The 18,830-nt window shown below is 43.6% G+C and overlaps 1 protein-coding gene across 1 annotated transcript in view; it reads right to left on the bottom strand.

The window, feature by feature from the left end:
* Positions 1 to 517: 517 nt before the first annotated feature.
* LOC121840753 (zinc finger CCHC domain-containing protein 24-like) overlaps positions 518 to 18,830 on the bottom strand; it is a 29,191-nt gene continuing 10,878 nt past the window's right edge. Inside the window, exons 3-4 of the mRNA XM_042305815.1 lie at positions 2,480 to 2,644; positions 518 to 1,452 (exon numbers count right to left, since the gene is read on the bottom strand). Coding sequence (XP_042161749.1) covers positions 1,339 to 1,452; positions 2,480 to 2,644 — 279 coding nt within the window. The 3' untranslated portion in view covers positions 518 to 1,338. The remainder of the gene's footprint in view (positions 1,453 to 2,479; positions 2,645 to 18,830) is intronic.

Below are 18,830 nucleotides of genomic sequence, written 5' to 3' on the forward strand. Positions count from 1 at the left end.
CAGAGGTAACTCTGGGTCTTCCTTTCCTGTGGCGGTCCTCATGAGAGCCAGTTTCATCATAGCGCTTGATTGTATTTGCAACTGCAAATGAAGAAACATTCAAAGTTCTTGAAATTTTCCAGATTTACTGACCTTCATGTCTCAAAGTAATGATGGACTGTCGTTTCTCTTTGCTAATTTGAGCTGTTCGTTCCATAATATGGACTTGGTGTTTTACCAAATAGGGCGATGTTCTGTATACCATCCCTACCATGTCACAACACAACTGATTGGCTCAAACACATTTAGAAGGAAATAAATGCCACAAATGAACTTTTAACAAGGCACACCTGTTAAATGAAATGCATTCCAGGTGATTACCTCATGAAGCTGGTTGAGAGACTACCAAGAGTGCAAAGCTGTCTTCAAGGCAAAGGGTGGCTACTTTGAAGAATCTAAAATATAAAATTATATTTGTATTTGTTTAACATTTTTTTTTTGGTTATTCAATATGTGTTGATGTCTTCACTATTATTCTACAATGTAGAAAATAATAAAGAAAAACCCTGTAATGAGTCGGTGTGTCCAAACTGTTGACTGGTGCTGTATAAGCATACCGCATCAGATTAAAATGTAAACTATTGGCCCTGCTCTCAAAAAGCTACTGATTCCAAGGTTTGATCCACAGCAGTCTCGGAGGATTTATGAAAAAGGTGACACGATATTTAATCCTCGTGCTGATAACATTTCACAATGTAAAAACATAACTAGTAAATGACTCGATGAAATATGTTAGACTAATGAATACATAAACAGGAAATAACGTCTTCAGAATCCCTCTCTGAGTTGATATTATTTTATTTTATTATTATATATTATTGTTATTATTACTATGACCTAACACCAACCTAATTCACTTCACTTGGGCCGGGATCCAATCAAGTGTGGGTTGTCAGCCAGTGTTACTGTGTCGCACTGCTGAAAATGCCCCTTTTTAAAAAAGGCGATTTCTCTCCCTGACATTCTCAGAGTTCTTATTCACGGTAAACGGTGTGGATGTCGACTCGAGCGTAAATGACTCTGAACAGTTAAAGGCTATGCGCTTGTCGACAACACGCCTTTGGAATCCAGGGATGAGATTCAGATTTAGATGAGTTTTGCCTCTTCATAAACCACTGGAGGTTTAAGTGAACTCAAGGTCAGGGAAGTGAACTTGGCTCCAGGGTGAAGTTTACTCTAGGTACAGCTTCCCCTCCCCCAGACCTGACCTTAACCATTGGTGGAGAAAATACTAAACTGACCCAAGATCAGTGTCTAGAGGGCAACTCCATGAACTTGCGGCCAGATAACGACAGGTTATTATTGCACGCGACGACAGTAGTAGCCGAGGACCTTGCATTTTTCACACAGGTGCTGTGGGTGCTCCTTGCTCTGGTCTGAAACATCTAACCCATCAGGTTTCTCCAGAGGTCTCTACACAGAGAAACACAGGTGACATGAAGCTGTTTAAAACACAGAGAAACACAGGTGACATGAAGCTGTTTAAAACACAGAGAAACACAGGTAACATGAAGCTGTTTAAAACACAGAGAAACAGGTAACACACTTTACATTAAGATATTTACAACACAATGTGTTCAACCTTTTATTTATCCAGGCCCCATTGAGGTGCGAATACCTCTTTCACAAGGGAGACCTGGCCATGGTTATTTATAGGATTTACAAAGGGCTTCATAAGGGAGACCTGGCCACGGCTATTTATAGGATTTACAAAGGGCTTCATAAGGGAGACCTGGCCACGGCTATTTATAGGATTTACAAAGGGCTTCATAAGGGAGACCTGGCCACGGCTATTTATAGGATTTACAAAGGGCTTCATAAGGGAGACCTGGCCACGGCTATTTATAGGATTTACAAAGGGCTTCATCTGGGAGACCTGGCCATGGTTATTTATAGGATTTACAAAGGGCTTCATAAGTAGTTTATAAAGTGCTAAGTATTAGTTTATAAAGTGCTAAGTATTAGTTTATAAAGTGCTAAGTATTAGTTTATAAAGTGCTAAGTATTAGTTTATAAAGTGCTATGTATTAGTTTATAAAGTGCTAAGTATTAGTTTATAAAGTGCTAAGTATTAGTTTATAAAGTGCTAAGTATTAGTTTATAAAGTGCTAAGTATTAGTTTATAAAGTGCTAAGTATTAGTTTATATGTCAGTAACAAACACTTCAGTTACTCGTTACTAGTTACTAGTAACACTCAGTTACTAGTTAGTTAGTTACACTCAGTTACTAGTTAGTTAAATAATGAGCTATGTCCTTGAGCCAATAGAACAGACGGATGGAGGAACGTCATGGTAACCTGGTCCTTGAGCCAATAGGACAGTCTGATGGAGGAATGTCATGGTAGCCTGCTCTCATATGTAGGCCTATATGCAAGACAGCACAAACAGATCTGAGACCAGGCTTATATCATGGATACTAAATGAAAATGTTACTATTTACCTGCTTCTGAGGGTAAACGTTGATGTGGCACTTGATGCATTCTTGTCCCATGTTGGCCCAGGAGTTTCCGCTCATCCACTTCCTCTTGCATTTAGGGCACTTGTATTCCCCGAAACATCTCTTCTTGCCCTGATATGGGGTCAGGCCTTCCCCTTTAGGCCGAGCCTGGAGACAAAGCAAATGGAAGAAAAGATTTTACAATGAGTTGTGCATTTATATCTGCATCTTGATCTGGCAATTCATCAGATAAATCAGCAAATGGTGATATTGTATTTATTGTAGGATATTGAGTGAATACTAAGTCTCTGTACACAGCAGGTTTTCTACATCCAGGCATTTGGCAGACACAACTAGTACTTAAAAAAACACAAGTAGTACTTAAAAAAACACAAGTAGTACTTTAAAAAACACAAGTAGTTCTTAAAAAAACACAAGTAGTACTTAAAAGCAGGCGTTGGCTTGCTTTAAAAAAAAAAAATACAGTCTGCATTCTCTGTACAACTCAGCCTGTTATCAATTTGTGTCCCTCTGTATTTAAAACACTGGTTGGGAGAGTGGTTGGGACGTTGGTAAATTGTTGCCATTGATGATCAGCTCCTTTGTCTTTTCCACATTGATGTGGAGGGCACTTGACCGACACCATTCTTGAAGGTGGTTGGTCTGTTTTAAAATAGCTGTTCCCATCTGACGTAGCATCTTGAATAAAGAGCCCTACCAGAGCCATGTCATCCACGTACTTAAAAAGGCTCACATTGTTTCCTTGTTTCTTCATCTCGTTAGTGTAGATAGAGAACAACAACGGAGAAAGGACACACCCCTGGGGCGCCCCTGTGTTCATGGTCAGTTCATCAGAGTATTAGTTTATATTCATGAGGACCCTCTGTGGGCGGTAAATTAGAAAGTCCTTGATCCAACCAAGGAATGACACCTGTATCGTGTATTGATACACCATCCAAAGTGTAATTAATAACTTCACTATGCTCAAAGGGAGAGGTAATGTCTGCTTTTTGTTAGGTGCCCCTTGTGAGGCATTGGTCTTTGTATCTGTGTTTGAAATTCACTGCTTGACAGAGGGACCTTAAATGTATTTGTGCATGTGGGGTACAGAGATGAGGAAGTCACTCAAAAAACATGTTAAACATATATTGCACACGGAATGAGTTCACACAATTTATGTGATCAATCCCAGCTGGCCACTGTCGACCAATCAGGACTTGGGGGGAGGAAAGCACATTTTTACTCCTGAACTTATTTAAGCTTGTCATAACTAAGGGGTTGAATACTTATTGACTCAAGACATTTCAGCTTTTCATTTTTATTAATTTGTAAACATTTTGAAAAACATAATTCCACTTTGACATTATGGGGTATTGTGTGTCGGCCAGTGACAAACAGCCTTTGGGTGACCACATATCCTGATATGTGCGGGACAATCCTGCATTTTGTCCCTTTGTCCCGCAAAGAAACAATTGTGTCCCAGATTTGATCAAATACCAGTAATTTAGATATATATTTCAGTTAGACTTTCCAAGCTGTCACTTGCAGTAACATTGTGCTTATGTGTGTGTGTATGTGTGTGTGTATGTGTATGTGTGTGTGTATGTATGTGTATGTATGTATATGTGGTAGCGGTGATGTTAAACACTTCTCCAATCGTTGCTGAGATCTGATATTCTGCGCAGCTGTAGGCCAATGTCATAGACATCTCCATCCAATCACATTTCTCAAATCCTTTCGGGCTAAATTCCAGCTAAACTTTTGAGAGGACAGTTGCCTATAACTACTTACAAAAAAAGCGTGCTTCTGACAAAGAGCTATAAAAGTTACTAAATAGCCATATTAGACTGAAAGATATGAGGTAATTTCGTCAAACTTGTGAGACTCTCTACGCCCATTAGTTGCTCATTAAACATATGTGCTGCTACTTCACTCAATTCCATTTGAAAACGTACATTTTTGTCTCTGCCGTCAAGAGAAGAGCTACAAATGTTTTGCCCTTAGGTGGGTGCCCCCAAAACCAAACCTCACTTAGGGTCCCCAAATGTCTATAGCTGCCCCTGCTCCTTCCAGCCTCTCTACCCACAACAAATAACAATCTTAAGTAGGTGACAGGTCAAAACAATGTAATTGTTGGAGCTAGTATACTAACTGTAAATGTAATTGATTTGCAAGGAGAAAAAGTTTAGAAGTTTCTATCGTAAAAGTTTCCCAATAGGACACCAAGTGTGTTCTATGGTTCCTCCCTCCAGCTGTGTTCCTTGAGGAGTGTAACGGAGGCCCAGGCCCAGTGATGCACCAATCACAACTCTCCTCCTCTACAGGACACATACCTCAGCCTATCTGTCATCAATCCCAGCTGGCCTCTGTCGACCAATCAGGACTTGGGGGGAGGAAATCAACCCCAGATGAGCTTCACTCCTCTTGTATAACACGAGGAGAAGTCTAAGCCAATCAGAAATAAATCACTTCCACATCTACTGGCTTGACTTAAAAGCACCCCGGAGGTTAAAAGAGCTGGGGCAACTAGACATTGTTAGTTACATTGATTCTGTATTGTCTGATCAGTTGTCGTTAGGACACCCCTCAGAGCAGAGACACACCTTTCTAGGGTTGAATATGAGTGACTTTTCTGCAACCATGTACAGTATCACTATAACAGTGAACAGATTTCAAAATGTCATTAAATACATTATACTATTTCAATACATTCATCCATCCAGCACACAGTATTCCATATCCACAAAGTCCAAGAAGCACCCAGTGTTGTTCTGATGTTTGTGACCCTGCAGTAGAGATGTTCTACCTCAGTGAGGCGCTGGCTATAGCCTAATTTTAAAAGCTCCGTTTATACCCGCCGTTAACATGCGTCCTTCATCCTGATCTTGTCCTGATCTTGTCTGTTTACACTTATAAGATCTGATCACAATGCATCTTTTAATTGCCTATACCTGTCTGAAAATGTGGGCACAATCGGAATGTGGACAAGATCAGGACAAAGGACGCATGTTAGAACCAGGTGTAAATGGGGTTAGTGGTGATGGACTGTATCCTTTTTTTTACCACTCTCCCTCTCATCAGCCCAGTTAGTTTGCATCCCAAATGGTACACTATGCCCTATATCGTCCACTACTCTTCACATATAGGGAATTGGGTGCCATTTGGGATGAGCTTCGACAGTGGGACAGCCAGAGAGAGAGCATGGTCTTCCTGCTGAAGGAAACCGCTTTCACTCCACACAGCAAAGCAAGCGATGCCACATAGAGAAGGTGAACAGGCCACTTCCTGTTGAACGCGGAATGAGGAAGAGCTCGGTTTTGTTGTTTTGAATGTGGAAAGTTCTTAGTAGCTAGATAACTTTTTAGTTTGGATCCCGGGACGCAGTTGGCATCAGTTGCTGGGACTGCTATTCTCTGTCCAGTGATTCTGCCAACCAAGGACGGGTCTGAGGAGCTATTTGGCGTTGCTAGCTGTATATCAAGCTAGAGGGGTTTTCTTGAGGGCTTGAACGCAGCTCGCGACAGTTAGTCATTGTGGCTGGGCCTGCAGATTGTCCGGGGCTGTGGCTGTCTAGATCCCAATCTTCCCTTTGACCTGCCCTGTCTGGAACTGAGAGGAGTAACTGCCTAGCATACATTGATAGCTACCATGACAAAGACCAAAGCCGGCGGGAGTACCGTCGAGGACAGTGGTCTCTCTATCACAGGATGAAGGATATTTTAAACTAACAAAAGTTCTGCAAGAAGTTGTTACAACAACAACAAAATAACAATTGTTTTGTCCAAATACTGGTGGAGTCACTAACTAGTCACAACTAATAAAAGAATGTAAGACCTGACCAGAGGTCCAGGACCTGAAGAAGAGTTTGCAGTCCTCCCAGGGTCAGCTCAATGAGTTGAAACAGGAGAACGGCAAGATGACAGCAATCTGCAAGTCATTGACAGAAACATCAGTTGTGTGAATCCATGATAACAATGACAGATAAATCAGACTCAATGGACAATCAAGGCGAAACATGGTTGTGGACAGAATTGCAGAACCTCCACATGAGACCTGGACAGAGTCTGAGGACGAAGTGAGGGAATTGATCGCTGTAAAATTGAAGAAGACTGAGGTGGAGCGCGCCCACAGGACAGGAAAACCCACCACCGGCCCAGGTGACAGGCCGATGGTGATCCTGAGGTTCAAGGTAGCTGTTCTGGAAAGAGCCAAGAACTTGAGAGGAACGTATATCTTCCTCAACGAGGACTATCCTGAAGCTGTGCACCAGAAGATGAAAGAACTGATCCCATGAAAGCTGCCAGAGCGCGTGGGGACATTGCTTACATCCACTATGACAGGCTCATTGTCCACCCTCCCTCCCAGAAGCCTGGACCTGGACAGGATGAGGGAACCAAGCGTATGGGTTCGTAGCTTCAACCCCCAGCACACACACACACACACACACACACACACACACACACACTCCCACCAATTGATTAATGGACTGATGAATGTTTGTTTTTCTGTTGCTTTGTTTTCTCTTTTCCGTATTAAGTCTCTGATCAGCCACCCAGGAAAGGGCTGAAAATAACCCATATTAATATATGATGCCTTAGAAATAAGGTTCATGAAATCAATAACTTTCTAACACCAGATAACATTTGTATATTAGCCATTTATGAGACTCACTTAGATAATTCATTTGATACATCAGTAACAATACACGGATATAGCATCTATAGAAGAGACAGGAATGCTTATGGGGGAAGTTTTGATGTATATATTCAGAGCCACATCCCTGTAATGTTTATAGGGGAGGTGTTGTATATATTCAGAGCCATATCCCTGTAATGTTTATAGGGGAGGTGTTTATATATTCAGAGCCACATCCCTGTAATGTTTATAGGGGAGGTGTTTATATATTCAGTGCCATATCCCTGTAATGTTTATAGGGGAGGTGTTTATATATTCAGAGCCACATCCCTGTAATGTTTATAGGGGAGGTGTTGCTGTATATATTCAGAGCCACATCCCTGTAATGTTTATAGGGGAGGTGTTGTATATATTCAGAGCCATATCCCTGTAATGTTTATAGGGGAGGTGTTGTATATATTCAGAGCCATATCCCTGTAATGTTTATAGGGGAGGTGTTGTATATATTCAGAGCCATATCCCTGTAATGTTTATAGGGGAGGTGTTTATATATTCAGAGCCACATCCCTGTAATGTTTATAGGGAGGTGTTGTATATATTCAGAGCCATATCCCTGTAATGTTTATAGGGGAGGTGTTTATATATTCAGAGCCATATCCCTGTAATGTTTATAGGGGAGGTGTTGTATATATTCAGAGCCATATCCCTGTAATGTTTATAGGGGAGGTGTTTATATATTCAGAGCCATATCCCTGTAATGTTTATAGGGGAGGTGTTGTATATATTCAGAGCCATATCCCTGTAATGTTTATAGGGGAGGTGTTGTATATATTCAGAGCCATATCCCTGTAATGTTTATAGGGGAGGTGTTGTATATATTCAGAGCCATATCCCTGTAATGTTTATAGGGGAGGTGTTTATATATTCAGAGCCACATCCCTGTAATGTTTATAGGGGAGGTGTTTATATATTCAGAGCCATATCCCTGTAATGTTTATAGGGGAGGTGTTGTATATATTCAGAGCCATATCCCTGTAATGTTTATAGGGGAGGTGTTTATATATTCAGAGCCACATCCCTGTAATGTTTATAGGGAGGTGTTTATATATTCAGAGCCACATCCCTGTAATGTTTATAGGGGAGGTGTTTATATATTCAGAGCCATATCCCTGTAATGTTTATAGGGGAGGTGTTGTATATATTCAGAGCCATATCCCTGTAATGTTTATAGGGGAGGTGTTTATATATTCAGAGCCATATCCCTGTAATGTTTATAGGGGAGGTGTTTATATATTCAGAGCCACATCCCTGTAATGTTTATAGGGGAGGTGTTTATATATTCAGAGCCATCCCTGTAATGTTTATAGGGGAGGTGCTGTATATCAGAGCTACATCCCTGTAATGTTTATAGGGAGGTGTTGCTGTATATATTCAGAGCCATATCCCTGTAATGTTTATAGGGGAGGTGTTTATATATTCAGAGCCACATCCCTGTAATGTTTATAGGGGAGGTGCTGTATATATTCAGAGCCACATCCCTGTAATGTTTATAGGGGAGGTGTTGCTGTATATATTCAGAGCCATATCCCTGTAATGCTTAGAGAAGATGTTGTGGTTGCAGGTTCACTTGGCACATCTAAAGCCTTTTCTTTTGGGCTGTTGCTATAGGCCACCAAGTACAGTCAGTACCTAGATAATATGTGTGAAATGCTTGATAGTGTGATGTAAACAGAGAGGTCTACTTATTTGGGGACCTGAATATTGATTGGTTTTCATCAAACTGTCTGCTCAACAGGAAGCTTCTCACTGTAACCAATGCCTGTAATCTGGTTCAGGTTATTAATCAACCTACCAGGGTGTTTACAAACACTACAGGAACAAGATCATCCACATGTATTGATCACATGTTTACTAATACTGTAGAACTTAGTTCTGAAGCTGTATCCGTACCCATTGGATGCAGGGATCACAATATAGTGGCTGTACCCAGGAAAGCCAAAGTTCCAACATCTGGGCCTAAAATAGTATATAAGAGATCATACAATATTTTGCTCTTATCCACTCTTATGTGGATGACGTTAAAAATATTTGTTGGTCTGATGTGATTAATAAGGAGCATCCATATGCTGCAGTTGATTATTTCTTTAATTGCTTCTTCCATTTATTGATAAACATGAACCTGCTAAGAAACTGACTGTTAGAACTGTTAAGGCTCCATGGATTGTGAGGAATTGAAGAACTGTATGGTTGAAAGAGATGGGGGCAAAAGGAGTGGCTAATAAGTCTGGCTGTACATCTGACTGGCTGACTTACTGCAAACTGAGAAATGATGTGACTAAACTCAACACAAAGAAGAAACTGTATGAGGCCAAGATCAATGATATTAAGCTTTGCAGTACTTTAAATGGAATTATGGGCCGAAAGACAAATTCAACTCCATCTTTCATCCAATCAGATGGCTTATTCATCACAAAACCATTTTATATTGCCAGTTATTTTAATGATTATTTCATTGGCAAAGTGGGCAAACTTAAGCAGGAAATGCCAACAATGAACAGTGAGTCCTCGTATTCATGCATAAAATAACAAATAATGAAAGAAAAGTTTGAATTTTGTAAATTTAGTTTGGGAGAGGTGGGAAAATGATTGTTAACTATCAATAATGACAATCCTCCTAGCATTGACAGCTTAGATAGGAGTGGCTATAGAGTCAGCTACCATCCTCAGTAGCTTTCTATCTGTCATATCTTTAATCTGAGTCTACAGGAAAGTCTTTGTCCTCAGGCCTGGAGGGAAGCCAAAGTCATTCTGCTACGCAAGAGTGATAAAGTGGACTTTACTGGTTCTAACAGCAGACCTATCAGCTTGCTGCCAACTTTTAGCAAATTATTGGAAAAAATTGTGTGTTGACCAAATACAATGCTATTTCTCAGTAAGCAAATTAACAACAGACTTTCGGCATGCTGATAGAGAAGGGCACTCAACATGTACTGCACTGACACAAATGACTGATTGGTTGAAAGAAATTGATAATAAGAAGATTGTGGGAGCTGTACTGTTAGATTTCAGTGCAGCCTTTGATATCATTGACCATACCCTGTTATTGCTTTTCAACCATATCGTGGATTCAGAGCTATCTATCTAATAGAACTCGAAGGGTTTTCTTTAATGGAACCGTCTCTAATGTCAAACATGTAAAGTGTGGTGTACCGCAGGGCAGATCTCTAGGCCCTCTACTCTTTTCTAGTTTTACCAATGACCTGCCTCTGGCATTAAACAAAGCATGTGTGTCCATGTATGCTGATGATTCAACCAAATACGCATCAGCAACCACAGCTAATGAAGTCACTGAAACCCTTAACAAGGAGTTGCAGTCTGTTTTGGGATGGGTGGCCAGTAATAAACTGGTCCTGAACATCTCTAAAACTAAGAGCATTGTATTTGGTACAAATCATTCCCTAAGTTCTAGACCTCAGCTGAATCTGGTAATGAATGGTGTGGCTGTTGAACAAGTTGAGGAGACGAAATTACTTGCCGTTATTTTAGATTGTAAACTGTCATGGTCAAAACCTATAGATTTAGTGGTTGTAAAGATGGGGAGAGGTCTGTCTGTAATAAAGAGATGCTCTGCTTTTTTGACACCATACTCCAAAAAGCAAACTCTATTTTGGTCTAATCTTGATGATGGTCCAATTGTGTGGTTCAAGGAAAGACCTGGCCCAGAACAGAGCAACACGTAATCAGAAAGAATGGAGATCAACGTGGTGATTGTGATCAGGAAGAATGGAGATCAACATGGTGATTGTGATCAGGAAGAATGGAGATCAACGTGGTGATTGTGATCAGGAAGAATGGAGATCAACGTGCTGATTGTGATCATGAAGAAACCACGCCATCTGTAGATGTGAATAAAAAGCATATTTTCATGGTGCTTACCGACTGCTTGGTTTTCAAATCAAATCAAATCAAATTTTATTTGTCACATACACATGGTTAGCAGATGTTAATGCGAGTGTAGCGAAATGCTTGTGCTTCTAGTTCCGACAATGCAGTAATAAAAAGCAAGTAATCTAACTAACAATTCCAAAAAAAAACTACTGTCTTATACACAGTGTAAGGGGATAAAGAATATGTACATAAGGATATATGAATGAGTGATGGTACAGAGCAGCATAGGCAAGATACAGTAGATGATATCGAGTACAGTATATACATATGAGATAAGTATGTAAACCAAGTGGCATAGTTAAAGTGGCTAGTGATACATGTATTACATAAGGATGCAGTCGATGATATAGAGTACAGTATCAACATATGCATATGAGATGAACAATGTAGGGTAAGTAACATTATATAAGGTAGCATTGTTTAAAGTGGCTAGTGATATATTTACATAATTTCCCATCAATTCCCATGATTAAAGTGGCTGGAGTAGAGTCAGTGTCATTGACAGTGTGTTGGCAGTAGCCACTCAATGTTAGTGGTGGCTGTTTAACAGTCTGATGGCCTTGAGATAGAAGCTGTTTTTCAGTCTCTCGGTCCCAGCTTTGATGCACCTGTACTGACCTCGCCTTCTGGATGACAGCGGGGTGAACAGGCAGTGGCTCGGGTGGTTGATGTCCTTGATGATCTTTATGGCCTTCCTGTAGCATCGGGTGGTGTAGGTGTCCTGGAGGGCAGGTAGTTTGCCCCCGGTGATGCGTTGTGCAGACCTCACTACCCTCTGGAGAGCCTTACGGTTGAGGGCGGTGCAGTTGCCATACCAGGCGGTGATACAGCCCGCCAGGATGCTCTCGATTGTGCATCTGTAGAAGTTTGTGAGTGCTTTTGGTGACAAGCCGAATTTCTTCAGCCTCCTGAGGTTGAAGAGGCGCTGCTGCGCCTTCCTCACGATGCTGTCTGTGTGAGTGGACCAATTCAGTTTGTCTGTGATGTGTATGCCGAGGAACTTAAAACTTGCTACCCTCTCCACTACTGTTCCATCGATGTGGATAGGGGGTGTTCCCTCTGCTGTTTCCTGAAGTCCACAATCATCTCCTTAGTTTTGTTGACGTTGAGTGTGAGGTTGTTTTCCTGACACCACACTCCGAGGGCCCTCACCTCCTCCCTGTAGGCCGTCTCGTCGTTGTTGGTAATCAAGCCTACCACTGTTGTATCGTCCGCAAACTTGATGATTGAGTTGGAGGCGTGCATGGCCACGCAGTCGTGGGTGAACAGGGAGTACAGGAGAGGGCTCAGAACGCACCCTTGTGGGGCCCCAGTGTTGAGGATCAGAGGGGAGGAGATGTTGTTGCCTACCCTCACCACCTGGGGCGGCCCGTCAGGAAGTCCAGTACCCAGTTGCACAGGGCGGGGTCGAGACCCAGGGTCTCGAGCTTGATGACGAGCTTGGAGGGTACTATGGTGTTGAATGCCGAGCTGTAGTCGATGAACAGCATTCTCACATAGGTATTCCTCTTGTCCAGATGGGTTAGGCAGTGTGCAGTGTGGTTGAGATTGCATCGTCTGTGGACCTATTTGGGCGGTAAGCAAATTGGAGTGGGTCAAGGGTGTCAGGTAGGGTGGAGGTGATATGGTCCTTGACTAGTCTCTCAAAGCACTTCATGATGACGGATGTGAGTGCTACGGGCGGTAGTCGTTTAGCTCAGTTACCTTAGCTTTCTTGGGAACAGGAACAATGGTGGCCCTCTTGAAGCATGTGGGAACAGCAGACTGGTATAGGGATTGATTGAATATGTCCGTAAACACACCGGCCAGCTGGTCTGCGCATGCTCTGAGGGCGCGGCTGGGGATGCCGTCTGGGCCTGCAGCCTTGCGAGGGTTAACACGTTTAAATGTCTTACTCACTTCGGCTGCAGTGAAGGAGAGACCGCATGTTTCCGTTGCAGGCCGTGTCAGTGGCACTGTATTGTCCTCAAAGCGGGCAAAAAGTTATTTAGTCTGCCTGGGAGCAAGACATCCTGGTCCGTGACTGGGCTGGGTTTCTTCCTGTAGTCCGTGATTGACTGTAGACCCTGCCACATACCTCTTGTGTCTGAGCCGTTGAATTGAGATTCTACTTTGTCTCTGTACTGGCGCTTAGCTTGTTTGATAGCCTTGCGGAGGGAATAGCTGCACTGTTTGTATTCAGTCATGTTACCAGACACCTTGCCCTGATTAAAAGCAGTGGTTCGTGCCTTCAGTTTCACACGAATGCTGCCATCAATCCAAGGTTTCTGGTTAGGGAATGTTTTAATCGTTGCTATGGGAACGACATCTTCAACGCACGTTCTAATGAACTCGCACACCGTATCAGCGTATTCGTCAATGTTGTTGTCTGACGCAATACGAAACATCTCCCAGTCCACGTGATGGAAGCAGTCTTGGAGTGTGGAGTCAGCTTGGTCAGACCAGCGTTGGACAGACCTCAGCGTGGGGGCTTCTTGTTTTAGTTTCTGTCTGTAGGCAGGGATCAACAAAATGGAGTCATGGTCAGCTTTTCCGAAAGGGGGGCGGGGCAGGGCCTTATATGCGTCGCGGAAGTTAGAGTAACAATGATCCAGGGTCTTTCCACCCCTGGTTGCGCAATCGATATGCTGATAAAATTTAGGGAGTCTTGTTTTCAGATTAGCCTTGTTAAAATCCCCAGCTACAATGAATGCAGCCTCCGGATAAATCGTTTCCAGTTTGCAGAGTTTTGAATGTGAGTTTTGAATGTGTAACAGCAGCAGAACCAGTCCATCATTACTGTCAACATGTCTGCTTAGATGTTTAAAAAGATGAGCATACAGGAAACAACTCACACTGGATGTATCAAACCTCCAGACCTCCTCTCTAACCACAGTACCAGACCTCCTCTCTAACCACAGTACCAGACCTCCTCTCTAACCACAGTACCAGACCTCCTCTCTAACCACAGTACCAGACCTCCTCTCTAACCACAGTACCAGACCTCCTCTCTAACCACAGTACCAGACCTCCTCTCTAACCCTAGTCATGGTTCCAATTAATCCTTTACATTTGTACCTGTTTCGGGGTTGGTTGCATATTTAAGCACCTGGAACACAGTGGCAGTAGAGTAACATGCTGTACATGACGTCAGAGCTCAGTTTCTCCACTTCACAGCTCTGTATGTGTTTTGACTGACCGCTGTTCTGAACTAGAGCGCTGTGAGTGACAAGAAGATGTCCCCTCATCCCTCCAGCTGACTGAGAAACTGTTGAACATGTGTTGTTGTCTGAGTGAAGGGAAAATACTGTAAATCGAGAGGAGAAACTGTTGAACATGTGTTGTTGTCTGAGTGAAGGGGAACTACTGTAAATCGAGAGGAGAAACTGTTGTTGTCTGAGTGAAGGGGAACTACTGTAAATCGAGAGGAGTCGATGTATTTTGAAAAATGAGACATTGAGGGTTAAAATAAATACAGCTCTGATGTCATACAAACACATCATAAAAGTAGTTTACAGTGCCAACGTTTATGATCCGTGATTATGATCCGTGTGATGTACAGTTACCAGATGACACAACGGCATTGTTCTGAACAGAATGTGTTTGTTTATTGTGAAGAAAGTTTGGCGCGTCACACGCACCTGAATGCACTCATGACTCCTTCCTACTATTCTTTGAGTTATACAAGTGCATTGAAATTACTAAGGAACTGTGAACACTTTTGGAGAAGTGTGTGTGTGTGTGTGTGTGTGTGTGTCCACTTGGAGACACCAGTTAGTCCTCTCACTCAAACCGTTGTCATTTTTTTGTCTTATGTTGCACCACAACATTTTCCAGGAATATTCCTATCATGTTACTGAATGTATCCAGAGTATTTTCAGATTTCATTATTTGAACAAATGTTGTGAAAAGTACAGCACATCAAATCAACAGTGTAATGTTAGGATTCAGTCTTGTGCCAGGTGAACGATTGTGTCCTCGCATTTGGTCTATCGCCACACGGCACAGCCAGAAGAGGACTGGCCACCCCTCATAGCCTGGTTCCTCTCTACCCGGCACAGCCAGAAGAGGACTGGCCACCCTCATAGCCTGGTTCCTCTCTACAGGTTTGGCCACCCCTCAAGCCTGGTTCTCCACCCGGCACAGCCAGAAGAGGACTGGCCACCCCTCATAGCCTGGTTCCTCTCTAGGTTTCTAATCTCCACCAGGCACAGCCAGAAGAGGACTGGCCACCCCTCATAGCCTGGTTCCTCTCTAGGTTTCTAATCTCCACCAGGCACAGCCAGAAGAGGACTGGCCACCCCACATAGCCTGGTTCCTCTCTAGGTTTCTTCCTAGGTTTTGGCCTTTCTAGGGAGTTTTTCCTAGCCACCGTGCTTCTACACCTGCATTGCTTGCTGTTTGGGGTTTTAGGCTGGGTTTCTGTACAGCACTTTGAGAAATCAGCTGATGTAAGAAGGGCTATATAAATACATTTCATATGATGTTCCCATAATCTCCAAAACTGTTCCCTTTCAATTACTACCATGGATATGCTTTCCATATTTCATCCTTCAGGAACATTTCAATTCAGCCCTATCCATAGAGGCCAATTCCCATGAGTGTAAAATGTTAATTACACTTGTCTGGTAAATTCCTACATAATTGTAGATATGAAAATAACCAAAATTACATAAATAGCCGACAATTACGTCTGTTTTATGGGCTGTTCAGTCTGCATATTATCTCAAACACATCTCAGGCATATTTTTTTTTTTTCAACCAGACATTTCTGACTGATCACTGCCTTTAAAAAATAGGCACTTAGGACTATATCTGAGAGAGCCCTCTGACTTTCTCAGAGGAAAATAAATAGAAACCACAGTGATGACTAAATCTCAGTCATGTTTTGGACACTTGCCGATTTCTGACGAATCACAGGCCTTCAGATCTCTGGCTTTCTCATAGAAGGATGAAATGATTTCATGACTTGATAACTATAGAACACACAGACACATAACAGACACGCACACACACACACATGGCTGCTGAGTGAACAATACAGCCGTGACTCTCTGACCTCTGTCCACGAAGCCTTTAGAGAAACAAGAGTCCTTATGTAGCCGCAGTATGTTCCCACACCCGCAGCATGTTCCCCCCCACACCCGCAGCATGTTCCCCACCACTCCCACAGCATGTTCCCCACCACTCCCGCAGCATGTTCCCCACCACTCCCGCAGCATGTTCCCCCCACTCCCGCAGCATGTTCCCCCCACTCCCACAGCATGTTCCCCACCACTGCAGCATGTTCCCCCCACTCCCGCAGCATGTTCCCCCCACTCCCGCAGCATGTTCCCCACCACTCCTGCAGCATGTTCCCCCCACTCCCACAGCATGTTCCCCACCACTCCCGCAGCATGTTCCCCCCACTCCCACAGCATGTTCCCCCCACTCCTGCATGTTCCCCCACCCCACAGCATGTTCCCCCCACTGCAGCATGTTCCCCCCCACTCCCACAGCATGTTCCCCCACTCCTGCAGCATGTTCCCCCCACTCCTGCAGCATGTTCCCCACCACTGCATGCATGCAGCATGTCCCCTCCTGCAGCATGTTCCCCCCACTCCCACAGCATGTTCCCCCCACTCCTGCAGCATGTTCCCCCCACCCCGCAGCATGTTCCCCACCACTCCCGCAGCATGTTCCCCCACTCCTGCAGCATGTTCCCCACCACTCCTGCAGCATGTTCCCCACCACTCCCACAGCATGTTCCCCACCACTCCTGCAGCATGTTCCCCACCACTCCCACAGCATGTTCCCCACCACTCCCACAGCATGTTCCCCACCACTGTTCCCACCAGCATGTTCCCCCACCCTGCACTCCCCCCACTGCAGCATGTTCCCCACCCCACAGCATCCTGCAGCATGTTCATCCCCACCACTCCTGCAGCATGTTCCCCCACTCCTGCAGCATGTTCCCCATGTTCCCCCCACTCCTGCAGCATGTTCCCCCCACAGCATGTTCCCCCCCACTCCTGCAGCATGTTCCCCCCACTCCTGCAGCATGTTCCCCCCACTCCTGCAGCATGTTCCCCACCCCTGCAGCATGTTCCCCACCACTCCTGCAGCATGTTCCCCACCACTCCTGCAGCATGTTCCCCACCAGCATCCTGCAGCATGTTCCCCCCACTCCCACAGCATGTTCCCATGTATCAAATGGTGAGTTTTACACTCCCGCAGCCTCCCACAGCATGTCCCCCCACTCCTGCAGCATGTTCCCCTGTTTTTCAAATGGTGAGTTTTACATAGCCTAAGAAGGTTCTGTTTTTCAGTAGGCCTAGAGTAATTTGTGTGTGTGTGTGTGTTATAATCAGTGATTATTAGTTAACACTAGATACTCTATGGATACTTACAGATTAAACCAGCGTTTGATTAATTGACTGTAGAACATTCTTTCTGATAACACCTTGGGACAGTTCTATTGCTCTGTCAACTGAAGTGATTTTCATTGAGGGTAGTAGCCAGGCAGTCAGTAAATCCACACAGTACATATAGACTTCATACACAATACCACAGTCCTCAACTTCCCAAGAACAAAAAGCAGTGTGTTCATTAGTTCCAGCCACAGTATGTTACAGCTTCATTAGTTTGCCCACACACACACTCATACCATACACATCACACTCACATACTACACACGTACACCCACATACACCACACATGCATGCACACACACACACATACCACACACACACATACCATACACACCACACCCACATACTACACACGTACACCCACGTACCACACACACACACATACCACACACACACACACACCATACACACACACACACATACTACACACGTACACCCACATACCACACACACACACATACCACACACACACACACACCATACACACACACACACATACTACACACGTACACCCACATACCACACACACACACATACACACACACACACACACCATACACACACACACACATACTACACACGTACACCCACATACCACATATGCATGCACACACACACACCCACATACCACACACGCATACACACACACACTCACACACACACTATTATACAGCTAACCTTGTGGGGACACACAATTCAGTCCCATTCAAAATCCTTAACCCTAAACCCCTGGAAATAGCATTTGACCTTGTGGTGACTAACAACATGCCCCCAGCTGGTCCCCACAAGAATAGTTAAACAAGTCAACCCCCCACACACACACACACACACACACACACACACAAGAATCCCAACCAGGCCAGCATAAAGTGTTTCCAGACTGCAGCACATTAAAAGGGTCGTGGCTCTGCTAGAAGGGAAGCATAGCTATCTCTCTGTTTTCCCTGACATCTTTTCAGTCTCATGGGACATGGCTGATGTATGTCCTCAGCATGTTGATCTAGCATCTACCATTCCAATGCCTTATGGGACGGTAAAAGATGTCAGGGGATACTCAGAATGTTGTCACCAGCATGTTGATCTAGCATACTACTCAGAATGTTGTCACCAGCATGTTGATCTAGCATCTACCATTCCAATGCCTTATGGGACGGTAAAAGATGTCAGGGGATACTCAGAATGTTGTCACCAGCATGTTGATCTAGCATCTACCATTCCAATGCATAGGGTAGCATGGATTATATTTATAAGTTGTTGTAAACATTTTGACTGGCTGTAAATTGATTCTTAGAAGTCTTGGGGTTTTCTGACAACAGTTTTTTTCCCCTGATAATGACATTAGATGACATTTACATTTTGACACAGTCATTTTAGTTAATTTA

This window comes from Oncorhynchus tshawytscha, linkage group LG25 (genome assembly GCF_018296145.1).
Source record: "Oncorhynchus tshawytscha isolate Ot180627B linkage group LG25, Otsh_v2.0, whole genome shotgun sequence".
Lineage (NCBI taxonomy): Eukaryota > Metazoa > Chordata > Actinopteri > Salmoniformes > Salmonidae > Oncorhynchus > Oncorhynchus tshawytscha.